The sequence below is a fragment of the Rhinoraja longicauda genome, chromosome 5 (assembly GCF_053455715.1).
Source record: "Rhinoraja longicauda isolate Sanriku21f chromosome 5, sRhiLon1.1, whole genome shotgun sequence".
Taxonomy (NCBI): Eukaryota; Metazoa; Chordata; class Chondrichthyes; order Rajiformes; family Arhynchobatidae; genus Rhinoraja; species Rhinoraja longicauda.
Window position 1 is genome coordinate 5092025 of NC_135957.1, and position 17202 is coordinate 5109226.

Here is a 17202-nt window from a genome sequence, read left to right on the forward strand (position 1 = left end):
GCTATCAGTATCTATAAAGGTATCTATCAGTCATGATTGTCATGACTACAATCTTGATTATAACTATCATAATCATATAATACATATGATACAAATCGAAGGTATCACAAAATGCTGGAGTAACTCAGCAGGTCAGGCAGCATCTAGGAGAGAAGGAATGGGTGACGTTTCGGGTCGAGACCCTTCTTCAGACAGATTGTATATGCGTTATGTATTGTATATATTAATACGATGATATTATTTGTTATCTGTTCCTAAGCATGAACATAAACATTTACGTTTTTGAATGTTTACATTCATAAACATAATGACTATTCTTGTTTAAAGGGAATGTGGGGAATCAGAAGCTGGTGAATTGGATATGGAGTCCAGTAAGCTTCAAAGAAGGCGGGTAGCAGTACCCAGAGAGCCCGATGCTGAGCCATTGTGGTTTCCAAACAGTGGAATAGTATATTATTGAAGTTTTACTTTATTAAGTGTTTTAATAATTTTAGTTTTTAATCTTTACTAGTATTTAACAATTTAAAGTGATATAATTGTTTTTTTGGTTTCAATATTATTTAAAGATATTTCCATGTTACAGAAATTCATATATAATGAAAACTCTTGATTAATTAAAGAACTGATAATGATATAACAATTTTGATTGTTATATATTATCAGAAAACAACTGATATTTGTTATCACATATACAAAAGCTGTTGTACTTTTGATTATTATATGTTAATTGTCTATAGATAGATTTATCTATCAATCATGATTATCATGACTACAATCATGATTATATGACTACATCATAATCATAACAATTATATGATTATTATAATATGTATACATTATGTGTTATTTATTGTATATATATATATAGCAGCCAACAACTGGGATGCATCACCCATGGTCAGCCGTGACCAAGGGGGGCCTACAATATAAGTACTATACTATTACTTATCTGTTCCTATACATGAATATAAACATTTCCATTTATGCCTGTTTACATTGATAACCATAATGACCATCCATTATGTTTATGACTGTTCATAACCGTAAACCATTCCTTTATTTTATCACAGTGTGATACAGCATCTGCAGTCCCTTCCTACAGGTTCACAAGGACGTTGCCTGGATTAAAGATTATTAGCTAGAACAAGAGTTTGGACAAACTAGGATTGTGTTCTCTGGAGCGGTGGAAGCTCTTTGTCCCAGGGTGGAAATGTCTACACTAGAGGCCATAGGTTTAGGGTGAGAGGGGATAATGTAGAGGATATAGTTTAGAGGGAATTTGCGAGTCAAGGTTTACGCACAGAAAGTGGTCGGTGCCTGGAACATACTGTCAGGAGTGATGTTGCAAGCAGTGATGATTGGGAAGCATTTTGTTGGGCAAATGAACATGCAGGGAATGAATCATGTAAAGTCATCAGGGGTTGGTTACATTTGGCATCATGTTTGGAGCTTGTTTCTGTGTCGTACTGTTCTATATTTTATGTTCCATTAGTGCAAATGGGTGGTTGATAGTCTGGCAACAGTATCTTTCTATGGCTATGAAATAAGAGTAGTGCAAATAGAGTTGTAGTGCTGGACAAAATCACTGAAAATGGTTGGGCAATGCTTTCCAAAACGCTCAGTGTTTTCAGCATTTTCAGTCTATATTGGTGTTGTGGCCGTGTTAGTTTACTGATATGGATTTATTGCAGTTCCCTGAATCATTCCTTTATTTCTAGGTGCCGTCGGCTGCCCAAAGGCTTGAAGGAATGGCAGGCGTTTCTGGATCTGAAGAAGAAAATAGATGATTTCAGTGAATCTTGTCCTCTCCTGGAAATGATGTCCAGCAAATCAATACAACTTAGACACTGGGAACGGATATCTGCAGTAACACGACATAAATTTGATGTGACGTCAGAATCATTTACCCTGAAAAATGTCATGGATGCCCCCCTGCTTCAGTTTAAAGATGATATTGAGGTATATTGAGCTATTTGTCAGTATTAGCCGACTTATGGAGAAATAGTTTTGAACAGTTTTGAATAATTATATCTCTCGTTTCCCTTTCTCCTGACTCTCATTCTTTAGAAATGTAGGAAAATAACTGCAGATGCTGGTACAAATCGAAGGTATCACAAAATGCTGGAGTAACTCAGCAGGTCAGACAGCATCTAGGAGAGAGGGAATGGGTGACGTTTCGGGTCGAGACCCTTCTTCAGACTTCTTTAGAAGGGTCTCGACCCAAAGCGTCACCTATTGCCTTTCTCCAGAGATGCTGCCTGTCTCGCTGAGTTACTCCAGCATTTTATGTTTATCTTCAGTTTAAACCAGGATCCACAGTTCCTTCCTGCACAATAGTTTTGAACAGTTGTGATTGGGAGCTGGTTTTGAATCCTGCTCATTTTGGTTGTCTATTTAAGTCTGCCTGACATAATTTTCATCCATGGATGCGTTATCCTTATTCGTTCCTTTTTAACATATCATTTGGAAATATTAATCTCTACCCCAACTCCCAATTCCTCTGTCCTCTATCCCCTACTCCCAATTCATCCGTCTACCATTTGTGCCCAAGATGAGGTGTTCAATACCAGGATGTCCACATTCTTTACATTACATTACGTTACACCCCAGCAGTATGAACATTGACTTCTCTAACATCAAGTAACCCTTGCTTTCCCTCTCTCTCCATCCCCTCCCTCTTACCAGTTCTCCGACCAGTCTGTTTGTCGCCGACTACATTTTATCTCTATTTGCTTTGTTGTTACCTTCTCCCAGCTAACAATGATCTATTCTACATTTTCCTTGATCGCTATTCCCTTTTTCATGTTTTCACACCTTACACTTCCTCATCTATGTATCTCCTTCTCCCCTGACATCAGTCTGAAGAAGGGTCTCGGCCCTAAACGTCACCTATTCTCTCCAGAGACGCTGCCTGTCCCGCTGAGTTACTCCAGCATTTTGGGTCTATCTTCGGTTTAAACCAGTATCTGCAGTTCCTTCCTATACATCTGTTCTTTTGTATTCTTTGCAAAATTTAGCATCTGCGCAGCCCGATTCAAAAGCACCTCACAGCTACTGCTGCTCTTACATTCATGTCCTATTTTAAATTTGTTGTTCTAATGTGAGCGCTTCTGGAATGTTTGTAATTCAGTGATTATCTCTAGGTCCATTGGAAAAACAAATGATTCACTTGACCACAAAGGTGTCAGTTACTTTGATGTAGTTAATTAATAATAATAATAATAATCCATTTATTTTATATAGCGCCTTATCACATGCTCAAAGCGCTTTACAAAAACAATGAACATAGAAACAAACAGACAAACTATCCTGACGGAAAAGCGGCGAATACACAACGCCAGCGTCCTCTCACGTCAGGGTCCGGCAGTAGATATTAAAAAGCACAAGACACACAGATATAATTTTTTACATAAAACAGCCATCACAGTGATTGCTCTAGGCATACCCTCACTGTGATGGAAGGCAAAGTCTTATCTCCTCCTCATTCTTCTCCCGTGGCGCCACGAGGTGATCGAGGCTCCCAACTTTTTGAAGCCCCCACCGGGCGATGGAAAGTCCCAGGGCCGAGCCGAGCAGGCCGATGAAGGTCCTGAGCCCCCACCGGGCGATGGAAAGTCCCAGGGCCGAGCCGAGCAGGCCGATGAAAGTCCTGAGCCCCCACCGGGCGATGGAAAGTGCTGCGGCCGAGCCACGCAGGGTGATGAAGGGCCTGCGGGCGGGTTGATCGTACCTCGCGCTTCGGGGCGGTCGAAGCTGCTACGGCTGGAGCTCCCAAAAGCCGGTCGCCAGCCAGGGACCTGCGAACTCCCGATGTTGCGGTCTGCAGGGCCCACGGCCGAAGCCTCCGAGATGGTAAGTCCAGGCCCTGCGACTGGAGTCTTCAAGGTCGATCCCAGCTGGAGGCCACCGACTCCACGATGTTAGGCCGTAGCGCGAACGGAGATACGACACGGCAAAGATCGCATCTCCGTTGAGGAGGAGATTTGAAAAAAGGTTTCCCCCAACCCCCCCACCACCCCCCTACATACACAGAATTAAAAATAAAACAAAACGTACATTTAACAACGACAATGACAAAAAAACAAAAAAAAACAGAGAGACTGCCGGTGAGCCGCAGCTGCAGAACACAGCCACGCCCCCTTAATTGCCACATATAAAGCAAACAAGGTCAAAATAATTGGTTCTTCAATGAATATAAGGTCAGATTTCTATGATACTGACTTTGTTCTCCTGTTTATTGATATTCCAGTATTTGGTCAGCTAAGTTTAAGTTCAATTGCTTCCAGTGAAACCAATTTCCTTCCTTTTCCTCATATCAATAAACCATTGGGGAGTATATGGAAATTTTCTTTGCTATTTTTTAAATCCACTTCTTCATCTGCTTCCAATGACTTCTGATACTTTTTTGACCTTTGGATTCTCTACTCCCCTGTGTCACTCATTTGCACATACTTTGTGGCAAATTATCTGTAGATGTGGGAAAAGCTTTCATATGTTTGCCAAATGGTACCAATAGACAATAGACAATAGACAATAGGTGCAGGAGGAGGCCATTCAGCCCTTCGAGCCAGCACCGCCATTCAATGCGATCATGGCTGATCACTCTCAATCAGTACCCCGTTCCTGCCTTCTCCCCATACCCCCTGACTCCGCTATCCTTAAGAGCTCTATCCAGCTCTCTCTTGAAAGCATCCAACGAACTGGCCTCCACTGCCTTCTGAGGCAGAGAATTCCACACCTTCACCACTCTCTGACTGAAAAAGTTCTTCCTCATCTCCGTTCTAAATGGCCTACCCCTTATTCTTAAACTGTGGCCCCTTGTTCTGGACTCCCCCAACATTGGGAACATGTTTCCTGCCTCTAATGTGTCCAATCCCCTAATTATCTTATATGTTTCAATAAGATCCCCCCTCATCCTTCTAAATTCCAGTGTATACAAGCCCAATCACTCCAGCCTTTCAACATACGACAGTCCCGCCATTCCGGGAATTAACCTAGTGAACCTACGCTGCACGCCCTCCGTACCCACCTTGAGCTCTGACTATTAAGTCAAAGCTTCTTCCCAAATTTCCTGACCAAAATTTGCTTTCCAAAAGAAAATGTTGAAGTATAACAAGGCATGACAAAAAATATGAAAGCAAAATTACATGACTACGTCCAGTCATAACTGAAATCTTCATAGAACCACCTAGTTAACTGCTAACAATGGCCTGTTTCCTTTATCATCGGTACATTTTTGCATATCTTTCATTCATTTATTCTGTATCTCTCTAAGTCATTGTTTCTATCTCTCATTTCCCTTTCCCCTGACTGGTCTGAAGAAGGGTCTCGACCCAAAACGTTACCCATAACTACTCTTCAGAAATGCTGCTTGTGCCGCTGAGTTACTCCAGCATTTTGTGTTCCAGCATTTTGGTTTAAACCAGCATCTGCAGTTCCTTCTTACACATTAGCTATGTCTATTGATATATCTAACACTACAACTTTATAACAAGTACATAGAGTACAAGTACAAAGAAAGTCTTGCTGCTATTGTCTCTTACTCCTGCCTCCTCCAGCAGGACTGATAAACCTCAAAGTAGTTCAGTTTAGAGGCACATCATGGTAATAAGCCCTTTGGCCCACTGAATCCACACTGACTCTCAATCACATTAGTTCTTTGTCATCCACTCCCTGTGGGCAATTTATTGGGCCAAATTAACCTACAAATCCTCTCATCTTTGGAATGTGGGAGGAAACTGGAACACCCGCAGTAAACCCGCACAGGGATAACATGCAAACTCCACACAAACAGCACCCGGGATTAGATTCCAACCCTGTTAAGCAGCAAGTCTACCAGCTACACTACAGTAGATCTAGGATTGCCCCGATCATCCTCTTCAATTGTTCCAAAAGAGAAGGGGAAATAAAAGAAAGAGAGAGAAAAAAATAGGGGAGAGAGAGAGAAGGTGGGGAAGGAGAGAAGGTGGGGAAGGAGAGGTGAGGCAGAACTGGGAAACATGGCTGGTTAGGTGATAGCTGTTTCAGTGGATATATAGTGGATAGGCTGGGAAGTAAATTTGCAGAGCATACCAAAATGGGTGGAGTTGTGAGGAAGGTTGTCAAAGTACATCGGGAAAAATGCTGAGGCTCTTCACCTCATTCATGTGCTTCACGATTTTAGAAAACTTCTATATGGTCTCATATGCGCTAAGGAAAAGAGATCTAACCTATCATCTCTTTTTAGAACACAATCCTTCCAGACCCAGCAAATCTTCCTAGCATCGTTTCCAGTTTAATGACATCCTTCCTATAGCAGGGGGACCAGAACTAGTATTCTATATGTGGTCTTACCAACATCTTTTACAGCTTTAACATGACGTCTTTATTCTTATGCTTAGTACCCTAACTGATGTGCGTAATATCTTCCTCATTACCCTGTCTATCTGTGTCACCACTTTGAACTATGTATCTGCACCCTCTGTTCTCTGTTCTCAAGAACCCTACCATTTACTGTGTAAATCCCGCCCTGGTTTGTCTTACCAAAATGCAACACCTCGTATTTAGTTGAATTATACTCCATCTGCCATTCCTCACCCCATTGTCATCAAGATCCCTATGTTATTTTCAATAACCTTCTTCACTGTCTACTCTACCAACAATTTTAATGTCATTCACACATTTCCTAACCATGCCACCCTACATTCATATCCAAATCGTTATGTACAAATGAACAACAATGAACCCAATATGGCACATCCCTGTGGCACATCTGTCATTAGAGATCTCACCTGTAAAACAACTCTCCACCATCACCCTCTGTCTCCACGTGATCTAATATTTCAGACAAGCTTACCATACGGTGCCTAGTTAAAGGATTGAGGAGCAGAAGAAGACCACGGCTGCTCAAGCTTGCTTTGTCATTTAATAAGTTCAGGGCTGATCTGAATCTAACTACAACCCCACATGCCCATTAATCTATTATAACCTTTCTAGTACCTGTTCACCTCCGCTTTAAAAATATTAATTCTGCTTCTGCTGCCCTTTGCAGAAGAGAGTTCCAAAGATCAACAGAAAAAAAAACTTACTCTGAAATTGTAACCTAAATAACCTAAACAATAAAACACTCTTGACTCTTGATTCCTCAGCTGACCAAGAAATTCATTTTATGACTTGATTTTCTATTTAGTAAGTCCAAATACTGAAAGTAATAGTGGCTGACACAACTTCTATTTTGTAATGTCTTTCAGGATATTTGCATATCCTCTGTGAAAGAGAAAGATATTGAGGCCAAGTTGACTCAGGTGATGCAGATCTGGACCAGTCAGGTCCTGAGCTTTGCTCCATTTAAATCTCGTGGGGAACTTCTGCTCAAAGGAATCGAAACAGCAGAAATTATAACCATGATGGAGGACAGTTTGATGATCTTGAACTCTTTACTCAGCAATAGGTACAAGCAACAAATTATAATATCAATAATTTACTTTTAAATAGCATCCGATGTGTTAAATGTATTAATCGGACAAGATTTGCCTGCACCTATTCATTGAAAATGAGCCCTTTCATAAACCTGTGTTTAAATATTATTATTTTCTCCTACAGGTATAATATGTACTATAAGAAAGATATTCAGACATGGGTGCACAATCTGACGGCATGCACAACTATAATAGAACAGTGGCTTTTGGTTCAAAATTTGTGGGTTTATTTGGAGGCTGTCTTTGTTGGGGGAGATATTGCCAAACAACTGCCACAGGTAATTTGCATTATTAACCCAAATGTTTTTAATTTTATTGTTGCCAAGTTTGATATTTACTGAACAGTTTTCTAATTGTAGCACAAATCAATTTGAAAGGAACAAAATAAGATAGTATTCATTCACAAAATGCTGGAGTAACTCAGCAGGTCAGGCAGCATCTCGGGAGAGAAGGAATGGGTGACGTTTCGGGTCGAAACCCTTCTTCAGACTGATGTCGGGGGTGGGACAAAGGAAGGATATAGGTGGAGACAGGAAGATAGAGGGAGATCTGGGAAGGAGGAGGGGAAGGGAGGGACAGAGGAGTTATCTGAAGTTGGAGAAGTCGACGTTCATACCACCGGGCTGCAAACTGCCCAGGCGAAATATGAGGTGCTGCTCCTCCAATTTCCGGCGGGCCTCACTATGGCACTGGAGGAGGCCCATGACAGAGAGGTCAGACTGGGAATGGGAGGGGGAGTTAAAGTGCTGGGCCACCGGGAGATCAGTTGCATTAATGCGGACCGAGCGCAGGTGTTCAGCGAAGCGATCGCCGAGCCTGCGCTTGGTTTCGCCGATATAAATAAGTTGACATCTAGAGCAGCGGATGCAATAGATGAGGTTGGAGGAGGTGCAGGTGAACCTCTGTCTCACCTGGAAAGACTGTTTGGGTCCTTTGATGGAGTTGAGGGGGGAGGTAAAGGGACAGGTGTTGCATCTCGTGCGGTTGCAAGGGAAAGTGCCCGGGGTTGGGGTGGTTTGGGTAGGAAGGGACGAGTGGACCAGGGAGTTACGGAGGGAACGGTCTCTGCGGAACGCAGAGAGGGGAGGGGATGGGAAGATATGGCCAGTGGTGGGGTCCCGTTGTAGGTGACGGAGATGTTGGTGGATGATATGTTGGATCCGCTGGCTGGTGGGGTGGAAGGTGAGAACGAGGGGGATCCTGTCCTTGTTGCGAGTGGGGGGAGGGGGAGCAAGAGCGGAGCTGCGGGATGTAGAAGAGACCCTAGTGAGAGCCTCATCAATAATGGAGGAGGGGAAGCCCCGTTTTCTGAAGAACGAGGACATCTCGGAAGCCCTAGTCTGAAACACCTCATCCTGGGCGCAGATGCGGCGTAGACGGAGGAATTGGGAGTAGGGGATAGACTTTTTGCAGGGGACTGGGTGGGAAGAAGTGTAGTCCAGATAGCTGTGCGAGTCGGTGGGCTTGTAGTAAATGTCCGTCACTAGTCTGTCTCCTGTGATGGAGAAGGTGAGGTCCAGAAACGGGAGGGAGATGTCAAAGATAGTCCAGGTATATTTAAGGGCAGGATGGAAATTGGAGGTGATAGTAAGATAGTAAGATAGTAAATAGGAGGAGGCTGTTCAGTTCATTAAACCTACACCACCGTTCAATGTCATCATGGGTCCCCTCACTGTAACCCTAACCCCTCTTGTGTGCACATTTCCTACAGTTCTTAACTCGGTGGTCTTTCAAATAATGATCTGCTTCTTCTTTAATACCCCCAGTCACCTCACCCTCCCATCTCATTTGTTTGGGTAGCGTGCAAAACAAGTTTTCTTGGTGTTGCACTTTTTTGAACGTGCTGTTTAGTTTTAGTTTAGTTCAGAGGTACAGCGCGGCAACAGGCCCTTCGGCCACCGAGTCCTCACCGACCAGCGATCCCCGCACACTAACACTATCCTACACACACTAGGACAACACACTAGGGACAATTTACACAAACACCAAGCCAATTAACCTACAAACCTATATGTCTTTGGAGTGTGGGAGGAAACCGAAGATCTCGGAGAAAACCCACGCAGGTCACGGGGAGAACGTACAAACTCTGTACAGACAGCACCCGTAGTCAGGATTGAACCCGGGGTCTCCGGTGCTGCAAGTGCTGTAAGGCTGCGCCACCGTGGCCGCCCTTTGATGTACTTGTTGAATGAGCTTTGTAATGCTTTTGGTGAAGTCAACAGTGCTCAGTTGAGATCTCTTTTGAAATGTTGAGTAAGAGAGAGTAGCCAGCAAGACAAGAGGCATTTGGATCATTAGGAGGAAGGGAGCAGTGGACATTGTGCAAGTTGCCATTTGCGTATTTGGACTGAAGAGGCTGTCTCCTATCCGAGCTTTATTACGAGTCATGACTCAGGAGGTTTTCTTCACTTACTGAGCTATATCTGATGGGACACGACATCGGCAAATGTAGTGCATTTGAGTGAGTAAACATGTGTGAGCTGTGACTGTATTGTCATTGAGTTTAGAACCTGTATGAGAGAGGACGAAGAACAAGTTATGTTCTCAGTCCCTATTATACTCCCTTTACACTCAACTGCATGGCCAGATGTGGCTCTAATTCCATCTACCATTTTGCAAACGACACCACTCTGGTGGGCCAAATCATAAATAGTGATGAGATGGAGTACAGGGAAGCTACAGAGAACTTTGTGACATGGTGTCAGGACATTATCCTCAAGCCCAATGTCAGCAAGATGAAGGAGCTAGCTATTGATTCAGGAAGCACGGTGGAGTACATGGCCTTGTCAGCATCAAAGGTGAGCATGGACAAATGGTTGAGAGCTTCATGTTCACTGACGTTAATATTACCATTGATTTATCATGGACCAACCACAATGATGCCACCTAGAATGCATACCAATGCCTTTACATCCTGAGCAGACTGAGGAAATTTGTCCACAAGGAACTGCAGATGCTGGTTAAAACTGACGATAGACACAAAAAATTGAAGTAACTCAGCGGGTCAGACAGCACCTCTGGAGAAAAGGAATGGATGCCGTTTTGGGTCGAGACCCTTCTTCAGATGTAATTTGTCATGTCTCCTGTGATTCTAACAAACTTCTAAAAATGCACTGTGGAAAACATACTGTTGGGTTACATCAGAGCTTGGTTTGGGAATAGCTCTGCTCAAGACCTGAAGAAATTGCAGGGTATTGCAGATGTAGCCGAGTCCATCACAGAGACCAGGTTCCCATCATTGACTCCATCTATGCTTGATGCTGCCTTGGAAAAGCAGCCAACATGAGTGGTGAATCTGTGGAATTCTCTGCCACAGAAGGTAGTTGAGACCAGTTCATTGGCTATATTTAAGAGGGAGTTAGATGTGGCCCTTGTGGCTAAAGGGATCAGGGGGTATGGAGAGAAGGCAGGTACAGGTTACTGAGCTGGATGATCAGCCATGGTCATATTGAATGGCGGTGCAGGCTCGAAGGGCCGAATGGCCTACTCCTGCACCTATTTTCTATGTTTCTATGTAACATAATCCAAATCTTGTCCTACCCCAGTCATTACTTCTTCTCCCTATTCCCATGTGGCAGAAGGTACAAAAGCTTGAAAGCACACACCACCAGACTCAGAAACAGCTCCTTCCCCTCATTATCAGGCTTCTGAATGGTTCTTCCATAAGATAGGGCACTGCTCGTTTCATCCCTACCCCACTGAGGGCATTGGACTTTGTCTAAGGAACTGGTGTGCTGCAATACGCTATAATACTGAGAACTATATTCTGCACTCTGTATTTTCCCCCTTTGCTCTATCTATTGTACTTGGGTTTGTGCTGATTGTTTCATTACCATTATATTTATGGTGTATCTGATCTGTTTGGACAGCATGCAAAACAAAGCTCTTTACTGTACCTCGGGACATGTGACAATAATAAACCTAAACTTAAGTAACAAAGCCGGCTCATTCTACTGGTTATCTGTCAATATCTTGTGGGTGTGAATGTGCTTATTATATGAATGTAATTCATTTACTCTGAACAGAATGTATCAATGCACTATGATTGATATTGATTTCTTAAGATTTCTTTGATTCTTCATAAGTATTTTTCTTTGGCTTATATTTTGGGAACTTCAGTTATTGGGATGTGATCTTGTGATTCAGTTAGTTTGACTTCCTTTAATGAATTATATTGAACAGCTTAACAATTTCTGGACCTTGGTGGCCCCAATAAATGCTCCTGTCTCTCAGGATTAGAAAAATCTAATAGTTTACATTGGACCAGCCATCTGCTACAAATTGGCACAAAAAGCTGGAATAATTCAGCGGGACAGGCAGCATCTCTGGAGATAAGGAATGGGTGACGTTTCGGTTCAAGACTCTTAAGGGTCTCCCATTCCTTCACCCATTCCTTCTCTCCAGAGATACTGCCTGGCCCACTGAGTTACTCCAGCTTTTTGTGTCTATCTTCGGTTTAAACCGGTATCTCCAGTTCCTTCTTACACATCTGCTGCAGATCATTGGGGTTACATATCCAGAGTCAGTTAAATGTCAATGTAACTTCAACAACTGGATATGCCAGACCATCACTCTTACGTCTCATACAAAAATAGTGGTAGAGATTCAGCTACCCATGAAAAGTTTGGTGTTAGATTGGACTGCTCTCAATTTGCTCTGTGTTGCAAAACCAGTTATGATTAGTCGAGTTGTAAAGCAATGGCTGTACTTACATGGTGCTAAGATTCACTTATAAAAGTATTATATTAGAATATTCATGAATGGTCGAGAGGAATGATGGTTGTCATAATGTGTTTTAAAAAGTCATTGATCTGATATTTTAAGAGAAATGTTTTGATGTAATGATAGAACAATAATGTGCCCTTGACAATACTGGATCTTGGTCTCTGCGGCCGATATCAGAAGATCATTCACACGGGTGATCCCCAGGAAAATATCCAGTCTGCTGGTGTATCTGGCTGAATTGTTAAAACCTATGCGGACCAACTGGCTGGAGTTTTCCCGGACATCTTCAACTTCTCACTACTACCGACGGAGGTTCCCACCTGCTCTAAAAGGACATTCAGAATACCGGTGCCGAAGAGGAGCAAGGTGACATGCCTCAATGACCACCATATTCATTGTGATGATGTGGTTTCAAAGGCTGCTTATGATGTATATCAATAAGCATCATAGAACTTGGACACACTACAATTTGCCTGCTGCCAAAATATATCAACAGTGAAACTATTTTGCTGCTCTGCACACTGCACTGAGCTACTTGGACAAAAGAAACACATAACATCATGCTGTAGTGCAAAGAACACAGCTCGGTGGTCAACACCATCATTCCCTCTGAACCTATTGTTCAGGGAATAGCACCTTCCACCTCGCTAACTCTCCGCACAGAGATACTTGAAGCTGTCCTCAATCTGCCGCTCGACCTTCTCTCTACCCATGCTTTGTGTAGCCAGATACAGCCACTGCGTCATTTTTTAATTTGCCAATTGTACCACTGCTGTTAGACAAATAGCATGTAATGATGATCGATTGAATGATGCCAGAACAACAATCTTGCCCTCGATATTAGCGACCAAGGAGCTGATTGCATAATGTACTATTATGGTCTTGTTATCTGGTATAACTGATAATTTATTGTATTATTGCTTATTTATTTGGTGTGCTGTTACGTTAATGTGATCGTAAAGCTGTGGTAACAATTTCATTGTTCCATTAGGTCGTCAGGTCCTAAGTGATAGGAGTAGATTTAGGCCATTTGGCCCATCAAGTCCACTCCACCATTCAATCATGGCTGATCTATCTTACCCTCCTAACCCCATTCTCCTGCCTTCTCCCCATAACCGCTGACACCCGCACTAATCAAAAATCTATTCCCAGTGCATATAACAATTTGACAATGAGAATTTAATTCTTCAATTTTAAAATCTTGCTTTTGATGACGCGAGTACTTTTGTCTTTCAAGGAAGCAAAACGTTTTCAAAACGTTGATAAATCTTGGATAAAAATTATGCAGCGAGCCCATGAAATTCCAGCTGCGGTCCATTGCTGTGTCGGAGATGACATCATGGGACAGCTCCTGCCTCACTTGCAAGAGCAGCTGGAGGTGTGTCAGAAATCATTAACAGGGTAAAACATTCTCTTTATTACTTACTCATAGAATCACAGGGAGAGCTTGAGTAGGCTGGCTCTCTATTCCATGATGAGGGGAGATCTTATAGAGGTGTATAAAATCATGAGAGGAATAGATCGGGTAGATGCACAGAGTCTCTTGCCCAGAGTAGGGGAATCGAGGACCAGAGGACATAGGTTCAAGGTGAAGGGGAAAAGATTTAGTAGGAATCCGAGGGGTAACTTTTTCACACAAAGGGTGGTGGGTGTATGGAACAAGCTGCCAGAGGAGGTAGTTGAGGCTGGGACTGTCGCAAGGTTTAAGAAACAGTTGCATGGGTACATGGATAGGACAGGTTTGGAGGGTTATGGACCAAGCGCAGGCAAGTGGGACTAGTGTAGCTGGGACATTGTTGTGGGCACATTGGGCTGAAGGGCTTGTTCCGCACTGTATCACTTTATGACTCTATGAAGGGCCTGTTTCCACCCTGTATCACTCTATGACTCTATTAAGAGCCTGTTTCCACACTGTATCACTCTATGATTCTATGAAGGGCCTGCACTCTATGACTATGAAGGCCCTGTTTCCATACTGTATCACTCTATGACTCTATGAAGGGCCTGCACTCTATGACTATGAAGGGCCTGTTTCCACACTGTATCACTCTATGACTATGAAGGGCCTGTTTCCACACTGTATCACTCTATGACTATCCATGACACAAGCCTATGCAGCATGCTTTCCTTATAGTGGAAGTCGCTGAGGGGATCGGATAGAGGTATGCAAAACTATGTAGGGTGCAGATAGAATAGATGGTAGGAAAACCTTTTCCTCAACATAGGTGTTAAACTAGGAGGCATTAGGTTAGGGTAAGGGACAAGAGGTTTAGAGGAGCATAGTTGAGAAGATCTTTTTCACCCAGGGAATGGTTAGAATCTGGAATGCCTGTGGGGGATGGTGGAGGTAGGGCACAACATTTAGGAAATATTTAGACGACCACTTCAATCGCCATAGCATAGAATTCAACTGAAGGGATTGGTACGGATAAATACTTTTGAGTTCAGTTATAGTTTAGTTTATCGTCACGTGTACTGAGGTACAGTGAAAAGCTTTGGTTGCGTGCTAACCAGTCAGCAGAAAGACAATACATGATTACAATCGAGCTATTTACAGTGTATAGAAACATGATATGGGAACAACGTTTAGGGCAAGGTAAAACCAGCAAAGTCCGATCAATGATCTAAGAGGAGTTTAAGAAGATCATAGTTAAAGTAAGAAATGTTGCTGTAGGAATATATGTTTAAGAGGGTAGAGCGACTGTAATATGTGTTTGTAGATCTGCTTCTGTGGCCAGCACACAAATAGTTGCCTGGATTGGGCGCCATCTTCAAGCTGGGTCCTTGAGGATTAACATAGATCTGATGGGCCTTTGAGCAGCACTTCAGTATTGGCCACCAATATGGTTGCTCTTAACATCCTTGTTAAATGGCCTAAAGTCATTTAGCTTGTGCACTGAGGGATGTACAATCAAAGTATGGTGGGGCAGCAGTAGAGTTGCTACCTTACAGCACTTGCAGTGCTGGAGACCCGGGTTCCATCCCGACTACGGGTGCTGTCTGTACGGAGTTTGTACGTTCTCCCCGTGATCTGCGTGGGTTTTCGCCGAGATCTTCGGTTTCCTCCCACACTCCAAAGACGTACAGGTTTGTAGGTAAATTGGTTTGGTATAACTGTAAACATTGTCCCTAGTGGGTGTAGGATAGTGTTAATGTGTGGGGATCGCTGGTCGGCACGGACCCGGTGGGCCGAAAGGGCCTGTTTCCACGCTGTATCTCGAAACTAAATTGTATCTCTAAACTAAAGACCAGTTACAGACCAGGTAGTCTAACATCGGTAGTGGGGAAAATGCTAGTCAGTTATTAAAGATGGGATAGCAGCACATTTGGAAAGTGGTGAAATCATTGGACAAAGTCAGCATGGAATTATGAAAGGCAAATCATGTCTGACGAATCTTATAGAATTTTTCGAGGATGTAACTAGTAGAGTGGATAAGGGAGAACCAGTGGATGTGTTATATCTGGTCTTCCAGAAGGCTTTCGACAAGGTCCCACATAAGAGCTTAAAGCACACAGTATTGTGGGTTCAGTATTGATGTGGATAGAGAACTGGCTGGCAGACAGGAAGCAAAGAGTAGGAATAAACGGGTCCTTTTCAGAATGGCAGGCAGTGACTAGTGGGGTACCGCAAGGCTCAGTGCTGGGACCCCAGCTATTTACAATATATATTAATGATTTGTACGAAGGAATTGAATGCAACATCTCCAAGTTTGCGGATGACACGAAGCTGGGGGGCAGTGTTAGCTGTGAGGAGGATGCTAGGAGGCTGCAACGTGACTTGGATAGGTTAGGTGAGTGGGCAAATGCATGGCAGATGCAGTATAATGTGGATAAATGTGAGGTTATCCACTTTGGTGGCAAGAACAGGAAAGCAGACTATTATCTGAATGGTGGCCGATTGGGAAAGGGGGAGATGCAACGAGACCTGGGTGTCGTGGTACACCAGTCATTGAAAGTAGGCATGCAGGTGCAGCAGGCAGTGAAGAAAGCGAATGGTATGTTGGCATTCACAGCGAGGGGATTTGAATATAGGAGCAGGGAGGTTCTGCTGCAGTTGTACAGGGCATTGGTGAGACCACACCTGGAGTATTGCGTACAGTTTTGGTCTCCTAATCTGAGGAAAGACATTCTTGCCATAGAGGGAGTACAGAGAAGATTCACCAGATTGATTCCTGGGATGGCAGGACTTTCATATGAAGAAAGACTGGATAGACTCGGCTTGTACTCGCTGAAATTTAGAAGATTGAGGGGGGATCTTATAGAAACTTACAAAATTCTTAAGGGGTTGGACAGGCTAGATGCAGGAAGATTGTTCCCGATGTTGGGGAAGTCCAGAACAAGGGGTCACAGTTTAAGGATAAGGGGGAAGTCATTTAGGACCGAGATGAGAAAGTTTTTTTTCAATCTGTGGAATTCTCTGCCACAGAAGGTAGTTGAGGCCAGTTCATTGGCTATATTTAAGTGGGAGTTAGATGTGGCCCTTGTGGCTAAAGGGATCAGGGGGTATGGAGAGAAGGCAGGTACGGGATACCGAGTTGGATGATCAGCCATGATCATATTGAATGGTGGTGCAGGCTCAAAGGGCCGAATGGCCTACTCCTGCATCTATTTTCTATGTTTCTATGTTTCTATGTAAAGCCTGTCTTGCCAGTGCACCTAAATCTTCAACAGTGAATGAGTAAATAAATAGATTGGGAGATGGAGCGAGATATTCACATTGTCACTCTCTTTTCTCTCAGCAAAATAAGTTATATATTCCATTTAGACAGGTGGCTTAGATTAGAGAAATAGCACCCACCCTTCCCACTATATCGTTTTAAACTTTTTTAGCCTTTCCAGAATCTCATCACTTTCCTGGTGACTTTGATATTTCTTCTTTCTTGATGAGGACGGCTCATTTATAAACTTTTGTCACCCACAGCCCCCTCTGCAAAAATGGCCATTTTTGTGTCTAATTGGCCTCAGCAATTGCCAATGGCCCCATCTATAATTCTTGCTTGTTTTTCATTTGCCTGTTGAA

The 17202-nt window shown here is 43.2% G+C and overlaps 1 protein-coding gene across 1 annotated transcript in view; it reads left to right on the plus strand.

Moving 5' to 3' along the window:
• Nucleotides 1-17202, plus strand: part of LOC144593828 (dynein axonemal heavy chain 8-like) — a 460724-nt gene that overhangs the window by 182704 nt on the left and 260818 nt on the right. The window contains 4 exon segments of the mRNA XM_078399946.1: nucleotides 1719-1959; nucleotides 7230-7429; nucleotides 7582-7735; nucleotides 13420-13583. Of these exon segments, the coding sequence (XP_078256072.1) occupies nucleotides 1719-1959; nucleotides 7230-7429; nucleotides 7582-7735; nucleotides 13420-13583 (759 nt within the window).